This window comes from Bemisia tabaci, chromosome 7 (assembly GCF_918797505.1).
Source record: "Bemisia tabaci chromosome 7, PGI_BMITA_v3".
NCBI classification, from domain to species: domain Eukaryota; kingdom Metazoa; phylum Arthropoda; class Insecta; order Hemiptera; family Aleyrodidae; genus Bemisia; species Bemisia tabaci.
The window spans coordinates 17,773,462-17,791,636 of NC_092799.1; the positions used below are offsets into that span (position 1 = coordinate 17,773,462).

Sequence of the window (18,175 nt, forward strand, 5' to 3'; positions counted from 1 at the left end):
GTGTATAAATGTGTATTGGCCCTTGATATGCAGAATGCATGGCACTATCACTTGTTGTATACTTTTAATTTTGAAGGCTCTAGTGATCATCTTCTTTTTTCGTCAAATAACTAGTTTGTGCAACAATAAGACTGAAACTGACTCTAACTGAAATTTTGTCTTTTTAGATATTTGGTTATTTTGTATTTATTAGATTGTATATTTTCACAGCCCTGTGATAAGAAACTTTGGAATGCATGGTTGATAAGTCGTTTAGCGAGGCTGCAAAAAATCTGCATTTTTATATCTGAAACTGTAGGTAATGGTTTTCAATTGCTCCATTTAAAAATCAAAACAATATCGAATTGCGATATATTACACGGATAAGATAGGGCTATGTCCTGTCGTAAGCGGCGACATAGAGTCGATGTCATTTCAATAATCGCCCCGATGGCCACGATAGTTGTTAAACGTTTACGGTTTCCTTGGTAACTTTTGTTTGCTATCAGCTGATATCGAGTAATATGCCTAGGAAGCTCCAACCACTGCATTCTTCCAAAAAACCGCGAAAACTTTAAAATTCAAAATTTCAAATTTTGAACGTGAAGTACATTTTTTCCATCACGAGATTAAAGCACAGACAAGTTTTGAATTATTGACTGTATCACCATGATTCCAAAAATAAACTACACAACATAGCATTGGCTAACAATAAAACAATATGCAATAAAATAAAGTCATGACAAGGTACATAGTCGAAAATGGCGCCGATTCCCATCAACCAACGCGCGGTCTCTCCAATGTAACATGGTCCATTGATACTCCCCAGCTGGGACCGTCCGGAATAGCAGCTCTAGTGCAAGCACCAGAGCCGCTAATTCATATCTCAAGGAGTGCTTCTAGAGAGAAATTTTACGGCCAATCTAGTGAAATCTTTTTAAATTTCTACGTTTTGTAAAGTGACGATGATACGAGCTTTCAATTATTTCCACATCATGTTCAACCTCTCTCAGTGATTCGCTCCAGTGTGCGCAGTCGCGTCGTGTCTTGTCGGGCCGGTTCACAACGCATGGGACCGACACCTTCACTCATTAAAGAGTTCTCATGATTCGCGACCAAAAAAAGAATCGCAAAAGCCCCCGGACTTCGCATCTAGGCGATTGTTTCACGGTCTAGTGCAGTTCGCTCCGTGGTTTTGGGGCCGATCATAAAATAATGACGCCCGAGTCCTAGGCAGCAATGGTGCTTAGGTACGTACTTGTACTTGGTTGTACTTAGGTACCACCGAGGTACAAAAGCACAGCGTAGAGCACACTGAACCCTTTTCTGACCCCGAAAGCGTCACGCAAAGTAAAGTAATGGAAATGATAGGTATGAGCCTGGTAAAAATGTGAGCATTTTTTAGACAAGATATGCCTCACAAAGGAACCCAGAAAAACTGTAAATGTGCACCATGGATGATAATTTAAACATGTCCCTTTAAAAATTGTACAATCCTATGGAGTGAACAATAAAAAATTACTTTTTGAATAAATTCATATGAATGAGAATTATGATTTTGCTGTTTGATCGTTCAGTTATCTTTCAATTCAGTGGTTATGCAATTTGATCTACACAGAAATTGAAATACTTGTATCACGTTGTGTGGTGTCCCAGCGTTCCATTTAGCGTTACAAATATCGATGACCGAAGTGCAAGACCACGCATTTCCATTGCGGTGTTTCCAAATTTCCACTCCTATTTTATTTTTTCGAACAAAAAACATCCCAACTTTGTGGCTTGAAAATACAGAATGTATTCTGCTGACAAAGAAAAAAAAATCAAGTAAGTTTTCAAGAGATTACATTACTAGTTTTTCCAAAGATAAAATAAAGTATGACAGGGAGTCTGCAACGATGCAAACGGAGATGTGTGGTTTCGCACTGTGGCCATCGACCTAGAGGTTTGCTATTTGAGGGAAGGTATTATAATGCAAGTAAAACCAGGGCAGTTTTACTCGATTCGAAACCAATTTCCTAAGAACAGGAGCTGTCCTATTGGTGAAAAATAATAAGTTAAATTACCTCAGTAAATAATATCATAATTACCAAAACAATTTTTGCTTCCTATCACGATAACCATACTGAAAAAAAAAAATTGAAAATTTTTCATCCTACAGCGTAAATATTTAAACTCTTCAACTTACTTTTGTCCTACTATTGAAGATAGGGAGATTACATAACACTCGCTTTCAAGTATGTACGTGACTTTTGAGGTAATTGCATCAATTGTCGATACTTCACTGAAGGGGTGTCTCAGCCTTAATTCATACTGAATCAATATTTACTCTTATTGTATCATTCCTCTTAATAAGTAGAGTTTTATGAGATCACAGCAATCTTTAGATAAAAACGAGAAAAAAACCAGTGGCAAAGCGTGAATGATCGATTATCGATATTTTCCCATCTGAAACTATGGCGAGGAATCAATTACTGAGGTGTTCGTTGCGAAATGATCGATTATCGATTTATCGCCATTTGAAGCTATGGTAAAGAATCGATTACTAAGGTGTTCGCTGCGAACACCCTAATAATCGATCTTTTTTCATAGGTTTGAGTGGCGTATCGATCGATATATCGCAAAGCACGCCACGCCACTGGTTGCGAACACTCTGTTTATCGATCCTTTTCCATAGGTTAAAATGGCAGATCAACCTATGAATCTCAAAGCAAACCACGCCTCTGACAAAACCTCCCAAGAAAATCTGCCTGAGCAGCCAGAGAAAATCATTACAGCTCAAAATGTTTAACTCTAATTGAAAATGTTGAACTTTTTAAGCTTGTTAACCCCGCGACCTTCTATACCAACTTACCACCTTAACCATCGCACCCCCTACTTAGTTACTCTCCTTCTGAGTGTGGACCCAGCACTATTTTACCACCATGTTTTTCAAAAAGTAAGCTGATTATCGGTCAAGATCAACAACGATTCTGACAAAAGAATTCCCAATTTTTGTAGCAACTTTGCTGCCATTGCGCACAATAGATCGAGTCTAAAGGAGAGTTCGGGCAAAATTTGGAAAATTCAAAACGCTTATAACTCCGTTTATACAAGACTTCGAGATTCCATTGGTTGCCTCGAGAAACTTCCTCCCAGAGGCACCTCTTAAAATTTAAAATGTGACGAAATAAACATCAAAATTTGCGGTTCTAGTAGAACATTTCACGTCCAACCATTCTAATTGACTCGATCCACTGCACTGTGTGGCGCTAGGGCTTTTATTTCCGGGGTCCTGTCATCTATTTCGGAAAGAATCGATTGATGTGCTGAATGTTGAAGCTCGGTAACCCTGCTCTCATCTACCGTGACCGCTTGTCCAAACACTGCTGAAAGTGGTGGCACGTTGGGGCTCCTCTTCAAATTAAATGCCCCACAACTGGAGCGACCCTGTCGTTCCAACTTCATTACTTTTTCATTACCGATCAAAAGCGGAAGCCGCCACAATCATGCCAGTTAAGAATTAAAACCCGAAGGGTTGCCATCGTATCAGTGCTCTCGTGAACGGTTTTTCCAATTTATGTTTTGTGCCGATTTTCTGACGCTCATTCTATTCTTTCTGAATCGGTACTTATTGACCTATGAAACTGCAGTCGCACATATTTTAAGTTAAATAGAATCTATTTTTTCGACACAATTTCAAACGGTTTGTGCACCCCATATCGGCAAATGGGGTGCTCTCCCAAGCTTCGCTTACGAGAGATGAATATCAGCCCAATAAATATTATGACAGTTATACCTAAGTTCCAGGTTCCAGACTAGGCGCTGTTTCTTTCTATTTTCGTTTTTCTTTGTTTGTTTGCCTTGTTCTTCTGCTCTTTGTTTTAACTGTATGAAAGTGTAGAGTGAACTCAAAATAAAAAAAATAACACATTAAAAAATATTTTTATATTCAATCAGGCTTTTTGTGTTATGGCGCAAGCTTGATCGTTAAATCAGTTATTTTATCAAATGTCTAGACAATGGGCTAAATTTCAAATGTTTTTTAAGTTTGTAGATATTGCGATTTCCAAAAAATTATCGCGCCAATACTCGAAAAAAATCCGAGAAATTTGGGGGTACCCTAGAAAAATTGAACTGATTAAGTACCTGCTTAGGTATATGACAAAATGCCAGCTCTGACTTGCGACTCTCATTGACGGTGAAACAGCAAAACTCAAATCTCGTTTTCAGTGTTCCGGAATTTATTTTTATAGTTTTTAAATTTTATTTTATTAAAAGGGAAACAAACCAGCCCTAGCTTGAAATTCCAAAATATTCTTCATAAAGAGAAGAAAAAAATCTGAGAAGTTTTCAAGAAATAACATTGAGTACGTACTTTTCCGTTTAAAGAGCAAACTATGACTAGAAGTTTGCTCTGTCGGAAACTGAGATTCGCGTTTTTGAAGTTTCATCGATAATATATGGAGAACGCTCTGTCATAAAAATTACATGCCGCTTTCAGCCAAATCTCTGCACACTTCTTCCATAGATCAAATCCCTCTCGATTTTCAAAATAGAAATTGACTAATTTCGAGAACCTACCACGCCTTGGTTAATGACCTTGGACGCCTACCCTGACCCGGTATCAATAACAGGATATGCGGTTGATTAGAGCGCTGCAATACTTTAAAACAACACTCCCGCACTAAGTGAAAACCTCGGATCCACATAGGATTTCCATTATAAAGTTATGCGTTTTTTCCCAAGCACGGTAGAGTAATTCTAATTACTATCCGATCTCATCGAGATACACCACCTTGTAGAATACCTTTCCGCCTTATCTATCAGTCGCCACGATCGCAAGTGGCATGTAAACAATATGACGTTGCCAAATTGTGAAAAATTACTTTTTTTTCAGTACGATTTTCCGCAGGAAAAGCTCGAATTTTTTTCCGACTATTCGACAGCGTTTACATTATCGTGAGTTTGGTGTGCCTAATTGGTAAAATTACGGATTCAAGCCCTCGGAGGTGTTGGTCAGTGTCGCGTTTAACGTCACGTCGTTGGTTACTCTCTAAAATTAAATACTCGTCGACTGTTAAACGTAATCTCGCTATAATTTCCACAGGTGTTCTCCACTGCAGTGTGTCCCTTAATCGATTTTATACAGAGTTTTCCTCCGCGTTTGTCTTACCGGCACGTCACGTTTGAACTTTTTTTTAAAAATCGAACGCTTGTTTTTACTTTGAAGAATATTACTGAGCCGATAGAATACAAACAGTTGTGGAATATTGTCTTTTATTACACCTAATTTTAATTTCCGAGATCTACGATAGTTCGACGACGCCATATGTACCCTGCCAATATGGATAACAGTGAGATGCGTAACATACCTGCCAATAATGGTGAGTGCTTTACTTTCCTCTCCTTTCCTTTCTTCTAATGGATTTTAAGAGAGCAACCTGATTATTTGTTATTCATGATCATGATTCTTGGCGGTTTGTGAGGTGATGAGGGCGATTAATTTGAGAAATCCAATCGCTATCGTCATTTTTTCCCCTTTGACTATCCACTTGAAAAAATTTCATTCGAATTTGGAAGAGCATTCTTTGTCTCTAGTTCAAAATATTGATATGTGCTTGTGTTAAAAAGCAAAATATGACTTTTGAGAGCTCTTTCTTGAAATTCCACCGTGAAATCTCTTTTCCGAAGGAATTTCTGGCCAATGCATCTTACGTAAGAGAAGCTTTAGATCCTACTTTATTTATGATACTACCGCAGAGCAAGATTAGTAAACTATTTAAAAACCGCAAAACCAGCTTTATGATAAATTAACAAGAGGAAGAAAATAAAGGGAGTGAGATGTCTGTTTAAAACCTCACGTTCATATCGCTCCACATGCTAAGCTTGACAAACGATGTTTTGAACCTTCTCACAGAAATTATATATTAAAAGTTATTTAATTTATATATTATATTATATTTATTTAATTATATAAAGTATGGGCATATCATGAAAAGGGTTCGGTGGACAAAATGATTTTCTACAAGGGAGTGAGGGAGTATAATAAATTTAAGTGTTATAAATTAGAAGAGCTGGGGTTGGGTGCATTCAAGAGGAACTTGCTATTCAAATTGAGGGTGTATCAAAATGAGAATTGGGGAGATGGTAGATTGTTAAGGGAGGTTGATAGGAAGTTAATCTAATCAAAGGTAAGATAGGCAAGTAGAACTGAACGGGATTAGCCGATAGGCTACTTGAAAAAAAAAAAAAAGTTTGCCTTCAATTTTGACATAGGTAACAAAAATACCGGGAAGCGCGAATGGTTACCTATCAGAAAAAACCCCATATTTATTTTACTCTCTTTTTGATAGATCAAGATAATGCATTAATCTATTGGCAAGGTATCGTCAACTTGAGGCTTGCCTTCAATTTCATCGAATAGGCTACAAACATACCAAGGAGCGAAAATAGTGTCCTGTCCGAAAAAGGCTCGTGCATCTCTCTCCACAATGTTTGATGGAGCCAATTGACATTGCCTGAACCTATTGATGTTCGCCTTCAATTCTATTGTGTAGGCCACAAACATAACAGGAAGTGCAAGTGGTCATCTAATTAAAGGAGACACATACATCTCGCTCCTTAAGTTTTGATATGAGAGGGCTGTCAGTTTTTAATTCCATCAGCGATTTCTTAGAAAATTGCAGTTGATAAATGTTTCTGTAATTTGGGAATACAAATAATATCTACAAATTTTGAACCACAATTTACAGTAAACCATTCGTACTTAAGATGCCAATTTAGACGAGTATTCCTTTTCCGTTCTTTTTTCTTCTTCTAGATAAATATTTTGTTGCTTTGTTTAACGGCAAGCTGGTTTCTTAATCGGTAACTAATTTTGCTAAAATTATACCTGCTATTTATTTGTCACGCTTTACGAGTATAGGTACTAAATAATGTTAGTGCTTTAAATCGTTTTACTATTAGCTTTCCTAATGCATCATGATGCTATTTTAAAGGTCTATTCTAAATGCAATCACTTGTTACTCAAACCAGAAAAATCAAAATTTGGAAAGTATTTTCTTTCGCGAATTACGAATTCTTGAACTTTGAATCGACAGTTTTCTCTTCCTTTTTATATTTTTGTTCTGAATGGCTTCACTTGAATGAAATTCTTGGCTCAATCTTCTTTCATGAGTAGAAAGTATGGTGATTATTATTTTAGAGCCGTCATAGAGATAAGTTATTGAATTTTGATCAAACAAGGCCATATAAATGCACTGATAGAAAGTTATGGGGGTATATAGGCATACCGTCCGTTCCGGGTTTAGAGGCTGAAAGTTACTGGTGCTTAAGCCGTAGCTTTTACTGCTCCGGGTGTCACGCCCGGAATTTTCGGATTTTGAGCCCGGAGCGCAGACGATGTGTTTATATAGTCTGTACCTACGGTTTCCATGGCCGGAGTTTCTTTCAGTATGTAAAACTGTAGAGAATATCACCGCTGACCAAAGAAAAAGAGAGATGTCACGTAAAAGACGGGACAGAAAATACGAATTATAATGAAGATGCTGTACGAGGGACTCTAAATTTTTGAAAATTTTCAAAAGTCTTCCTCTGGATATTTTTTTTTACCGTAGAGTTTTCTCAAAACTTCCCTCCTCCTCCCTTCTTAGGATGACCGTATCAATCTCGAATCAGTAAGTAAAAAATTCATAAATTCGGCACTGAGAGGAATATTGTAATAATTCCCAAAAATGAAATCAACCTTATCCTAACTTAAAATAAATGGTATATCTTTCCCCAAAGTGCACGGATAAAAATAGGCATATTTGTTTTTATTTGTATAGCGCAAAACGATAATCAATAAATGGCGTAGGTATTACCTATTGGATAATGAGGTGTGTCGCGCGATCTGAGGCCTGAGCGTCAATTTGAAAAAACCGCGCTTAGAAATGGCGCGTGATTTGGCTTTGCTGATTGGATACCTACAACTTTCCTCGGTTTGTGCGGGAACCAATAGGAGGTCTTCGGAACGTAAACAAAAAACTGTTTCATAACCTAACCTTTGACCTGTTGCTCTGATTATTTCTCCAATTTTAATTGCTTGGAATTTGTTTAAACTTCATCCGGTTCTTTCATACTAATTTAAAGCTATTGGTTTACATCATCAACGTAGTGATTATTTCCCCAAATATATTTTTATCTCATTTAAGTAAACCATATACTGGTGAATGTCTGCGTTGTCGATGTCCAATATAGGTACGTATGGCTTGCATTCAACATTTTGATGATTCGTTGGCACATTTTTTATCCATAATTATGTATTTTATGCGTCAGATTCTCCTGAAACCGCTGTGTTGCGCCAAATATTGATACTTAATGATGAAATTGCACTAATTTTGTGTGACAAAATGCTTGAGGCGTTTTGCCGCATACAGGTAAATAAAACAGAAACAACCATATTTATCGCTTTCAGGGCTGACAAGCTTTTATCCCCATTTTCCCTGTCTCTTGCTCCACTTCATGTAATAGGTTCAACCTGATTTGCTCAAATTTTTTGATGGATTCTTTATTGTAACTCTGTCTCTTCACCTCGTCATGACCTGGATTTGATTTTCAATTTCAAATTTTTTCCCTGCTCAGTATTGAAATGATCAGATTCTCATAATGTTTTTTTGACTTAGACTAGCACCTAAACATCGACAATATTGTACTATCATTTCAAAATATCCATTCTTAAATAATCTTAAAATCCAGCTAAGAATATGGATACCAAGTTAAAGAATGCGTACCTCAGATTCTAACCTTGTTAGTGTCCACTGATGCTTTGTTTTTCCAGAGAAATTCAACCGAAAGTTTCAATTGAAGTTTTTTTTTAATTTTCCTCACACTGCCATGAAAAATTACACAAATTTGCAGACTTTTTGATTAAGTTTCCTTGGAGACAAGCATGATTAGAGATTTTTTAATGTGGCGATTGAGATTATGGATATTTGTGAGCTAAAAGAAATTGCGCCCTCTAGAAAATTATATCTTGACTAAATGATTATCGAAATTTTTTAATTCACCTCTGAATCACCCCGTGTAAACAATTAATTTTGTCAACTGAATCTGAATCAGAGCCAATATAGGTATCATGGCTGCTAGGATCAGGGAAAATGAAAAAATAGGGAAAGCAAGTGCAAAGTCAAGAAATTTTCCTGTGATCAGAAAATCGTTTCAGTAGAGTTGTTGAAGCAACAAATCCAGCTGATTATGAGTCTTTTTTGCTGTCTGGGCATGATAATATGAATCATATTTCCCCTGAAATTTCACTAAGTGGCACACCATGTCAGAAATTTTTCAGATGAAGACAGGAAAATGTCAGGAAATAATTGACCGTGAAACTGCAAAAAGCAAGTCTCATTTGGAATGTTCCAAAATCTGCATTCCCATTTTATTTTATCAAAGGAGATTAAACTAGGTAACACAATTGCTCGAAATTCTCATAGAAAATTCTCTACACAAAGGAGAAAAAAATCGAGGTTCTTTCAAGAATGACTGTGTTTCGCCACTTTAAAAAATAAATTATTCCAGGAAGTCTTCAATTTAACAAACTAAGGTACGCGGTTTTGCAGTTTCATCGTCGTAATGACATTCGCACTCGAAGACATCGTGTCGAGAAAACTGCAGAAAAGGAGAAAGAAGTTGAAAAATTAGCGATAGCATATTCGGTCAATTTTTTTTTCCCAATTTGTTCGTTTGTTAAATAAGGGGTTGTAGAACAAGGTGCGTAAGTGCAGTTTTTCTATTTCAAGAAACACCTATTTAAAGTTACAAAATTGCATGGAGTCTTAAGGTGGAAAGGAAGTTTAAATTCACTTTTTGATTCTTTAAAGTTGGATTTTAGTTGTGAATTTTTCACAGAATACACTCTCAAACTAGTTTAAGTCAAATTCATGAATATTTCAATTTTTCGGAAAACTGCACTTATGCGCCTTGTCCTCCAAGCCCCTCAAATCAGGGAAAAGTCCGGGATTTAATCACAAGTAATAAATGGTTCTATGACCTCCATTGGTAATAGAAATAAAATTAAAAGTAATGAAAATCATTGAATCTCTGTCCTTAATTTACTTTTTTTTTTATTATTTAATGCATACCTGAGGCCTCTCGGCTTGCGCCATCATCAGATCTAACGCCAATGTCTGAGAATTTTGAAAAGTAACCGGACGTGCAACCCTGTCAGATGAGCATCTGAAGTTCAAGAATTAAATTTTTAGCGGCGTTCCTGAATGACAGTTTGCCGTGCGCTTAACCCTACTTCCGGCTTGGCGGACACGTGTGCTTTTGTGCCTCACGTGTTGCATCTCCTTTGTCGGCCGGCGCAGTGTGCATGGAACTCGCGCTTTCGGAAGCGAGTGCGGGTGGCCGGGCTCTGATGCCTCGATTCTTGCGCTCTGCCGGCAATCAATATCCCCCGCCGCACACTGGATCGAGTTAATAGGAGAACTCGGACAAAATTTAGAAACTTCAAATTCTCATAACTCCGTTTTTACAAAACTTTGAGGTTCAAAAAGTGTTCTATTGGTTCCCTCGTGAAATTCGCTTTTCGAACCACCCCTTGAAATTTAAAATGTGATGAAATAAACGTCAAAACGTGCGGTTTTAGTCAAAAAAATCACGCCCGACCTTTTTAATTGGATCGCATCTAGCAAAAAGGAACCAGCGTGATTACGGTGTCTTCAAAGTCGTGCAGCTTATTCTTTTCTTTTAAAAATACTTCATACACAAATACTCATACGGTATTAAAATTTATACAATTATTTTTCTTTCAAATCAACAATTTTTTGGTGGAAAGCCAAAACTATTTGCTATCCGGGAAATTGTTTAGATAATTATGAAGTAGCAACGTTATACAACACTGTTATTGCGCTGGTTCCTTTTTGCCAAATGCGATCCGATTGACTCCCAGTGGCGTGGCGTGAATTGCGATATGTCGATTGTAATGCCATCTAAACCGGTATGGTAAAGAATCGATTTAAATTAAGGTGTTCGCTGCGAACACCCTGTTTATCGATCCTTTTCCATAGGTTTAAATTTCATAACAATCGATCCATCGCAATTCACGCCACGCCACTGGACTCGACCCATTGTGCGCCGATATGATTCCACGCTGGGCATGAGCAAGGGTCCGTTCGCGGATGCAACAGCTGTCAGTGCCATTTCCATCCCCAACCCTCGATAACTCTTAGCGCGTTTTGTCGACCCTTAGTGCTTATCCCTTATCTCGGTAGTTAAGGTGTTATCTCCAAGCTTTCGAATGAGTGTTCGTCGTTGAAAGTTCGTAGCGAGGAATTTTAATCGACTAAAACAACAAGACCTTTAGGTATGCCGTCATCGCACAAGATGCTCGAATTTTTTTTTACGTTTTTCTTATCTTACGCTGCACAAAGGGCAGAGGGGATATTGTTACCATCTCGCACTACTTAATTGTCACACTACTAATCACAATTTTTGAGTCGAAGTTATACTTTCGAGGAATATTGCCTCAATAATGCCTGAAAATATTAACCGCGGCAAAGGGTTGTAATTCCACGTGACATATTTCATGAAATTTTAGACAAATATGAAAGACATTGAAAAATATTTTTCAAAATAAATACAAAATTAAATGAAAGGCAGATGGTGTCTTTTTTTAATCAGGGGTTTAGCCACCTATATCTAGTTGCTACAAGTTTACTTCAGAGATGGAGTGCTCTATATTTGAGGAATATTATCTCAATATTGCACCTTGAAAATATCTTCAGCAGTATCCCGAGGCAATGTGAATTGAATAACTCAACAGTATTGCCGCAATCATCGATTTGATATTGCTCGGCAATATTATCAAGTGTAAGTTTTGCAGTTTTGCAGGAATATATTCTCATATGTTACGACGAAGTTTGGAAAAAAACCTCTCGAGAAAACATATTGAGTCACTTTTTGCTTCAATTCAGCGCAGGTTGACAGGTCAAATTCTTACTAAAGGTTCTGAGTGCAACAAAACCGCAACATTTTAATCAAGCGATGAAGGTTTGGGTATTTCTCATGTCCTCGATTCGCCTTTAAGAATTTTTAGAATTTTGGAATAGCGAAAGCTCTCCACTGTGCTCGATGGTGCAGGCATAGTCGAGCAAACATAGTGTTTTAGAAAGCACTATCTAAAGAACTGGAGACTTCTCATGAACAATGCGCGCCCTCAAATGGGCAGGTATATTTCACGGGCTCCTCCGTGTCGAAATAGTGGTATCCTGTCGCTCGTACGGCGCTTCATGCAGCCTCCGGTGTGTTCCCGTGGTATAATACGCAACGCACTATCCCCGATCCTTGAAACTGGCATATTTGCGGTGGTTGTTGCTTAGCAACGGGATATCTCGAGCGGGTTGTGCGTGACGGAATGAGTTGGGGGTGTTTTCCGTCGTTAGGGTGCTTGTTGGATCGAAACCAGTCAACGAACGTATCAGAAAATGACTCCAGCTTAATTCATGGTTTCCAATCAATGTTTTATCTATTATTTTTCGGCTTCCGTAGGAAACACGGAAGTTGATCGTGGTTGATTGAGTCAGCAAAAACCGAAAGACTTGTGGGAAGTCTGATAAAACGAAAATAAGCCGAAAATGTCAAGGGGAAAAAATTCTCACAGTGGTCAGAAAATCGTTTAAATTTCGAGTGTCGGAGGCCGAATTGGATCAGCTGTTGCGTTGGTTTGGTAGTTTGAATTTTATGTTTCTGAAATGTTGGATCAATTTGGAAAATTTTCAGAGAAAGGGGAATTTTGACGGATTTTCAGGGACGATTAGGGAATTTCGGCCTCTATATACGTAGTCACAAATTTTTCCGGTCAAGCCGAGATAAATGAAAAAAAGTAAGGAAATTTTGTTGGACGTATTGTCATTGTCAAGTTTTTAATTTTTCTTTCTTTTTCCTCCGGACAACCGCAAAAAAAGGAAATTGCCTAGAAAATTTACCAGCATTCGAGGATTCTATTGGCGAGGGTAAAGAATATCAGGGAAATTCTAACTTAGACTAAACTGTTAACCCTAAATATAGATGGTGATCGTACCAAACCACTTATCTTGGTTTGCAACGTTGTAAATCTCGTGCCACATTACTTTTTTTCAATTACTTTTTTAAAGGCGCGATCGTTGTTTTTGCAAAAAATGTCCTTTGATCTTTTTCTTCGTTCTTTCAAAAATATCCTAAGAAAATTCGAGCCACGTTCTTTTGAAAAAGTAAAATCTGGTCAGAAATTTTCGAACTTAGCAATCAAGATCCGTGTATATTCGTAGTTTCACCATGTATGCATTATTGTCAAAAAGTAAAAATCGATGGTAAAACTCCCAAAACCACGCATCTGGGTTTGTGACGTTGAAGACCTCCTGTCATACTTCATTTTTTAAATGGAAATTCACCCAACATTAATCGAGGGGCTTGGAGGACAAGGCGCATAAGTGCAACTTTTCCTATTTCGAGAAATACGTGTTAGAAGTTTCGAAATTGCACGAATCCTTATGGCGAAAAGAAAGTTCAAACCGACTTTTTGATGCTTATATATTGGAATTTGACAGCGAATATTTTTCACTGAATTGAATTAAGACTAGTTTTACTTGAAATCATGAATGTCTCAATGTTTTCAAAAATTGCACTTGTGCGCCTTGTCCTCCGAGCCCCTCAATTCTTTCAAACGTTCGTGGTTTTTCTTCAGTACGTGAGGAAAATTCTGTGAAAACTGCCCGGAATGGTATTGATTTGTTCCCCTTCAAAAAAATTAAACTGGATATTTTAAAATACTGCAAAAGAGATGCGTAGTTTTGGAGCTCCGCCATCGATATTCAGTACCTAAGCTGACAAACGTGGCATTAGCATGTTTTAAGCGGTTTCTGAAAATCACACATTCCACCGTGTTCCTCCTGAAAGGCAATTTTCAATAATGTCAACGACCTTTAACCATCCATCGAAAACTGCACCGCATTTTGTCAGAAAGGCAAGAAAGCCACCCGTCTTACGTATCCAAGGCTTCACCAATTGGATGAGACAGCGGATTAGAAAACTGCGCTTTTCCCACATCGAACGATATGTTCACATGACATAAAAATCGCCATCGTTAATCGGTTTGCGAAGTTTGCGAATGAGGTTGCCAAATTTTCTTCGTTTCATTTTGATAACGTTCGCATGAGCTTCCCGTTTCACGGTTTTAGCCCGCGTCCTACCTTTGCCGGGCTCAAAATGCGCTCAAAATTCAGGTTTTGACACGGTGGGTTCTTGAATTTTGAATATTTGGGTCGAAATTCAAGTTTCCCGTCAAAAAATGTCCTCGGTCTCAAGTCTCTCAAAAGTCGCTCGAGCAGGAGCCGTATATCGAAGAATCGGTAAAACTCTATTCAGTGCATGGCAAACGATACCGGTCCCTTTACATACCTTAGTGCGCCTTCATTTTCGTCTGATACTGCGCCATACGTTTGTGGCGGAATAGTTGCTCAGAGCGCCTTCAAAAGTATTGCTTCGACCTGATTACCGCTGAAATCACATCATAGCGGGTTGAGTATGTGTAACCAGCTTTTCATTAACAACGGTGACTGTGACAATATATTCATATCTCAGTTCGCGACGTTGCAAGTTTTTCACTGTCTATTTTTTGGGGGGTAAATCAAAAAGACACGTTCAAATCTGCCGTGATTTTTAATAAAATAGTAGAAAAATATTAATAATAAAATAGTAAAAAAATATTAAAAATAAATTAGTAGAAAAATATTAATAATAAAATAGTAAAAAAATATTAAAAATAAATTAGTAGAAAAATATTAATAATAAAATAGTAAAAAAATATTAAAAATAAATTAGTAGAAAAATGTTAATAATAAAATAGTAATAGTAATAAAATAAAAATAAAATCTCTTGTAAAAGCGACTCATGATTGGTAATAAAGCAAGTGCATTCTTTTTTTTGTGCAGGTGGAGGCACCGGCGGTCAGCAAGGAACATCAATGAGCCTCGAAGACTTACGCGGTTTTCGGATCTTACTGACTTGCGCCCAAGTAGTCGGTGGGATCCTTGTACTTCTAGTAGCAATATGGACAATAAGTTACAGAGGCGGTTTTGCTTGGCGCAGCAATCCTGGGCTCGAGTTCAACTGGCATCCGCTGCTTATGACAATAGGAATGATATATCTTTATGGAAATGGTTTGTAATTTTTCTCAATCTTTGTCATTAACGATTTATCAAAAAAAGGAGCATGTTTGATTTTTACCGCAATAATTGAACTGCGTCAAACAGGAAGAAACCAAGCCACATCAGCTTTTGCCAAATTTAATCAGACAATTTAATCTTTTACTTGAAAACGGCTTCGCGGATTTTTGTGCAATTTCAGTGAATTTTCTGCATAGTAAGAAGCAAATTCCTTAAAATTCCCAAAAGAATCCACACAAACGTTCTCTTGTTAAAAATTAAATTGCCCAGTTAAATGTGGCGATGGCTGATGTGGCTTGGTTCCTTTCTACTAAACGCAGTCCAATTTGAAATGCATTTCCTTTAAAATTAACAATTTTTTATGAAAAAGCAAAAACTATTGCTATTGCTGTTTGACTATTTGCGACCATGGAATTTTTATTAGATAAAGATGAAGAGGCAAGATTCTGAAAACGTTGCATTTGCACTGATTCTCTTTTGTCAAATGCAGTCCATTTAATTTGCAATTTTGAAAGCACTAAATCATTTCCTATGATTTGTCATGAATATCTTTCAGACTTTAAACAATTTTAAGAGGTAAAAAAGGGACATAGTTTGCCATTAAAATGATATTTGGGACAAAGGTCAAAAGAAAAACAGAAGGAAAATTTAGGTTGTACCATGTACCTGTTTATTACTCTGCTGTGCTGAGAAAAAATGCCGTAAAAGCTTACAGACGATGCCAAATTTCTTATGACCAAACTCGAATTTTTGGGAAAATTAGCAAGTATTTTTATTTCGATTTTTGGAGAATTTTGTTCGTAATTTGATCCAAAGTGACTAAATGTTTTCAGGAAAAATTTTTATAACTTTCTCAAAAAATGAATATTTTAAGAGAGGAAATTTGGCAACATCGATCGCTCCTACAACGTTTTTTCATAGTGAGGCAGTATTGCAAGCCTCTCCACTTTATGTCTTCCTGCTCACTTTATTATTGTAATCACTAAATCAATTGCTTTTTTGATTATTATTTTTCAGGTATCCTGATGTATAGAACTTTGAGGAACATGAGGAAACGCAGTCTGAAAATAACTCATGCAAGTGTCCTGTTTGCTGCCTTTGCACTATCATCCATAGGAATAATCGCTGCTTTCGATTCGCACAATCTTGCCGATCCACCGAAACCAAATCTGTATACGCTTCACAGCTGGTTTGGTATTATTACCTTCACTGGTTTCACCTTACAGGTGCGTGAAATTAAATTATTTTAAGAAGCAATATTCTCTGTTGCTAAATATGAATCCAGGAATGCACTAAAAACTGTCATTGTAAGTACTTATGAATCGGAGACAGAGTGCATCCTATTGTCAAAATTTGCAAAACGAGTATCTTGATATGCAAAGTTGCTTGTTTCTTATGACTTTTCTTTTTTCAAAGGAAACTTTTGATGAGCATCATTTTTTGGAACTTTTCCTGATTTTTTCTTTATTCTGTGAAAATTTTTAATGAGCATCATTTTTTGAAATTTTTCCTGATTTTTTTCATATTCTGTGAAAATTTTTAATGACGACATTCACAAGATTTTCATTTTCTTTGAAAAAAACCCTTCAATAGCAGCATCAATTTTGAGCCATCACAATCAAGGTACTCATGTGTTTTGTGACTTTTACCACTGATATGGAGTTGTGAGAGGTCTGAATACCATGTATCCACGGATGCAGAAGAAAAAAAAACAGGGCTTCTGGCGGTCTGAAAAACCTCAGGGAATTCACAGCGATCTATAAAAGTCAAGGAATTCCTGAGAAAAGCCACAGAATTTTGCGGAGATATTTTCATGAGATACGTAGAATGTTACTTTCTGAATGACCCTTACATATGAAAAAAGGCAAAATAATCGGTGTTTAAACTGGCAAATACTTACATAACATTGATGTTCAGCATGTTCCATTTTTTCTCAATTTCGTTCCCTCAAAGAAGCCCCAGCCCCTCCAGCATGGATGTTTATATCTTTCTTTTGAATGTTTAATGTTGAATGTTTCAATTTAAAATGTGTAAAATTTTCGTTTCAGTGGGTTGGAGGTTTAGTAACGTTTCTGTATCCTGGATTAGCCTCTCATATACGTGCTGCTGCTCTGCCAGTTCACATGTATTTTGGTCTTGTCCTCTTCATTATGGCGTGCACCAGCGCTGTCCTTGGGTTAGCAGAAAAAGCGATTTGGACCTTGTAAGTTATTACAAGTTTACATTTGCCACTACTTTTTTATTCCTTTTTTTTATTGTTTTCACATTTTTTCCAAATAGTCAATTACTTTTTTTGGAAAAAAAAAAAGTTTGTGGGAGAGCAAGGTTGGAAGAAGAGAATCTTGGAAGTTCAAATTATTGATCACGTCATACTGAACATAAAGTTGCACAAATTTACCACTTGAAAAAACACAACATTGAAAAAAACCGGATGGACTTAAAATATGCCAAGGAATTATGAGCTCAGGAATTATGAGCTATAACACAGGGAGTCAAAAATATTGGACAAGTTGAAAAAGATGCGACTTGAAGTCTGTCAGTCAAAAGATGGTAAAAGACCTCCAGCAGAGGTTAGTGTCTGCACATCATCGGTCTTTTTATGAGGCGTAGAGTTCCTTCTGGACCATTCAGCTTGGTTTTTCCAATCTTTCAGTCAAGTAATCATCCATCATCACTAAGGTTTAAATAAGAGATTAAAGGAATGAATGAATTGAAAGAGGCTTTTTTTGAGTTGAAACTGAAGAAAAAAAATATGGATTTGGAACTAAGTTGAAACTGAATGGAAAAGAAGGGAAGGATTGGGAAGTGGAAAACTATGTTATGTACTGACATAAATTGACTATCATTTCGAGTGGCTGACATGAAAGTTTTAAATTTGGAATTTTATCAGCAGGGATTCAAGGGGTAGGGGCACATTTCGTCACCTTCCAGGCAAAGTATCACAAGCGCCATGCGACGTTTAAAAATTTCCGCCGCCATTATATTTTTTTACAGAGAAATTGTTCAACGAAGCTGTCCGAAAATTACACCGAATT

The 18,175-nt window shown here is 37.1% G+C and overlaps 1 protein-coding gene across 6 annotated transcripts in view; it reads left to right on the forward strand.

Annotated features, from left to right (window-relative positions):
- LOC109029671 (transmembrane ascorbate-dependent reductase CYB561) overlaps window positions 1-18,175 on the forward strand; it is a 39,774-nt gene that overhangs the window by 19,171 nt on the left and 2,428 nt on the right. For 2 of the 6 annotated variants that reach the window (XM_072302434.1, XM_072302435.1), the window contains exons 2-5: window positions 5,066-5,342; window positions 14,907-15,134; window positions 16,158-16,366; window positions 17,189-17,343. In XM_072302434.1, coding sequence (XP_072158535.1) covers window positions 5,288-5,342; window positions 14,907-15,134; window positions 16,158-16,366; window positions 17,189-17,343 — 647 coding nt within the window. In that variant the 5' untranslated portion in view covers window positions 5,066-5,287. Of the gene's footprint in view, window positions 1-4,979; window positions 5,343-8,019; window positions 8,197-11,159; window positions 11,303-14,906; window positions 15,135-16,157; window positions 16,367-17,188; window positions 17,344-18,175 lie in introns of those variants that run through there. The other 4 variants (XM_072302433.1, XM_072302436.1, XM_072302437.1 and 1 more) reach the window with 4 other exon arrangements.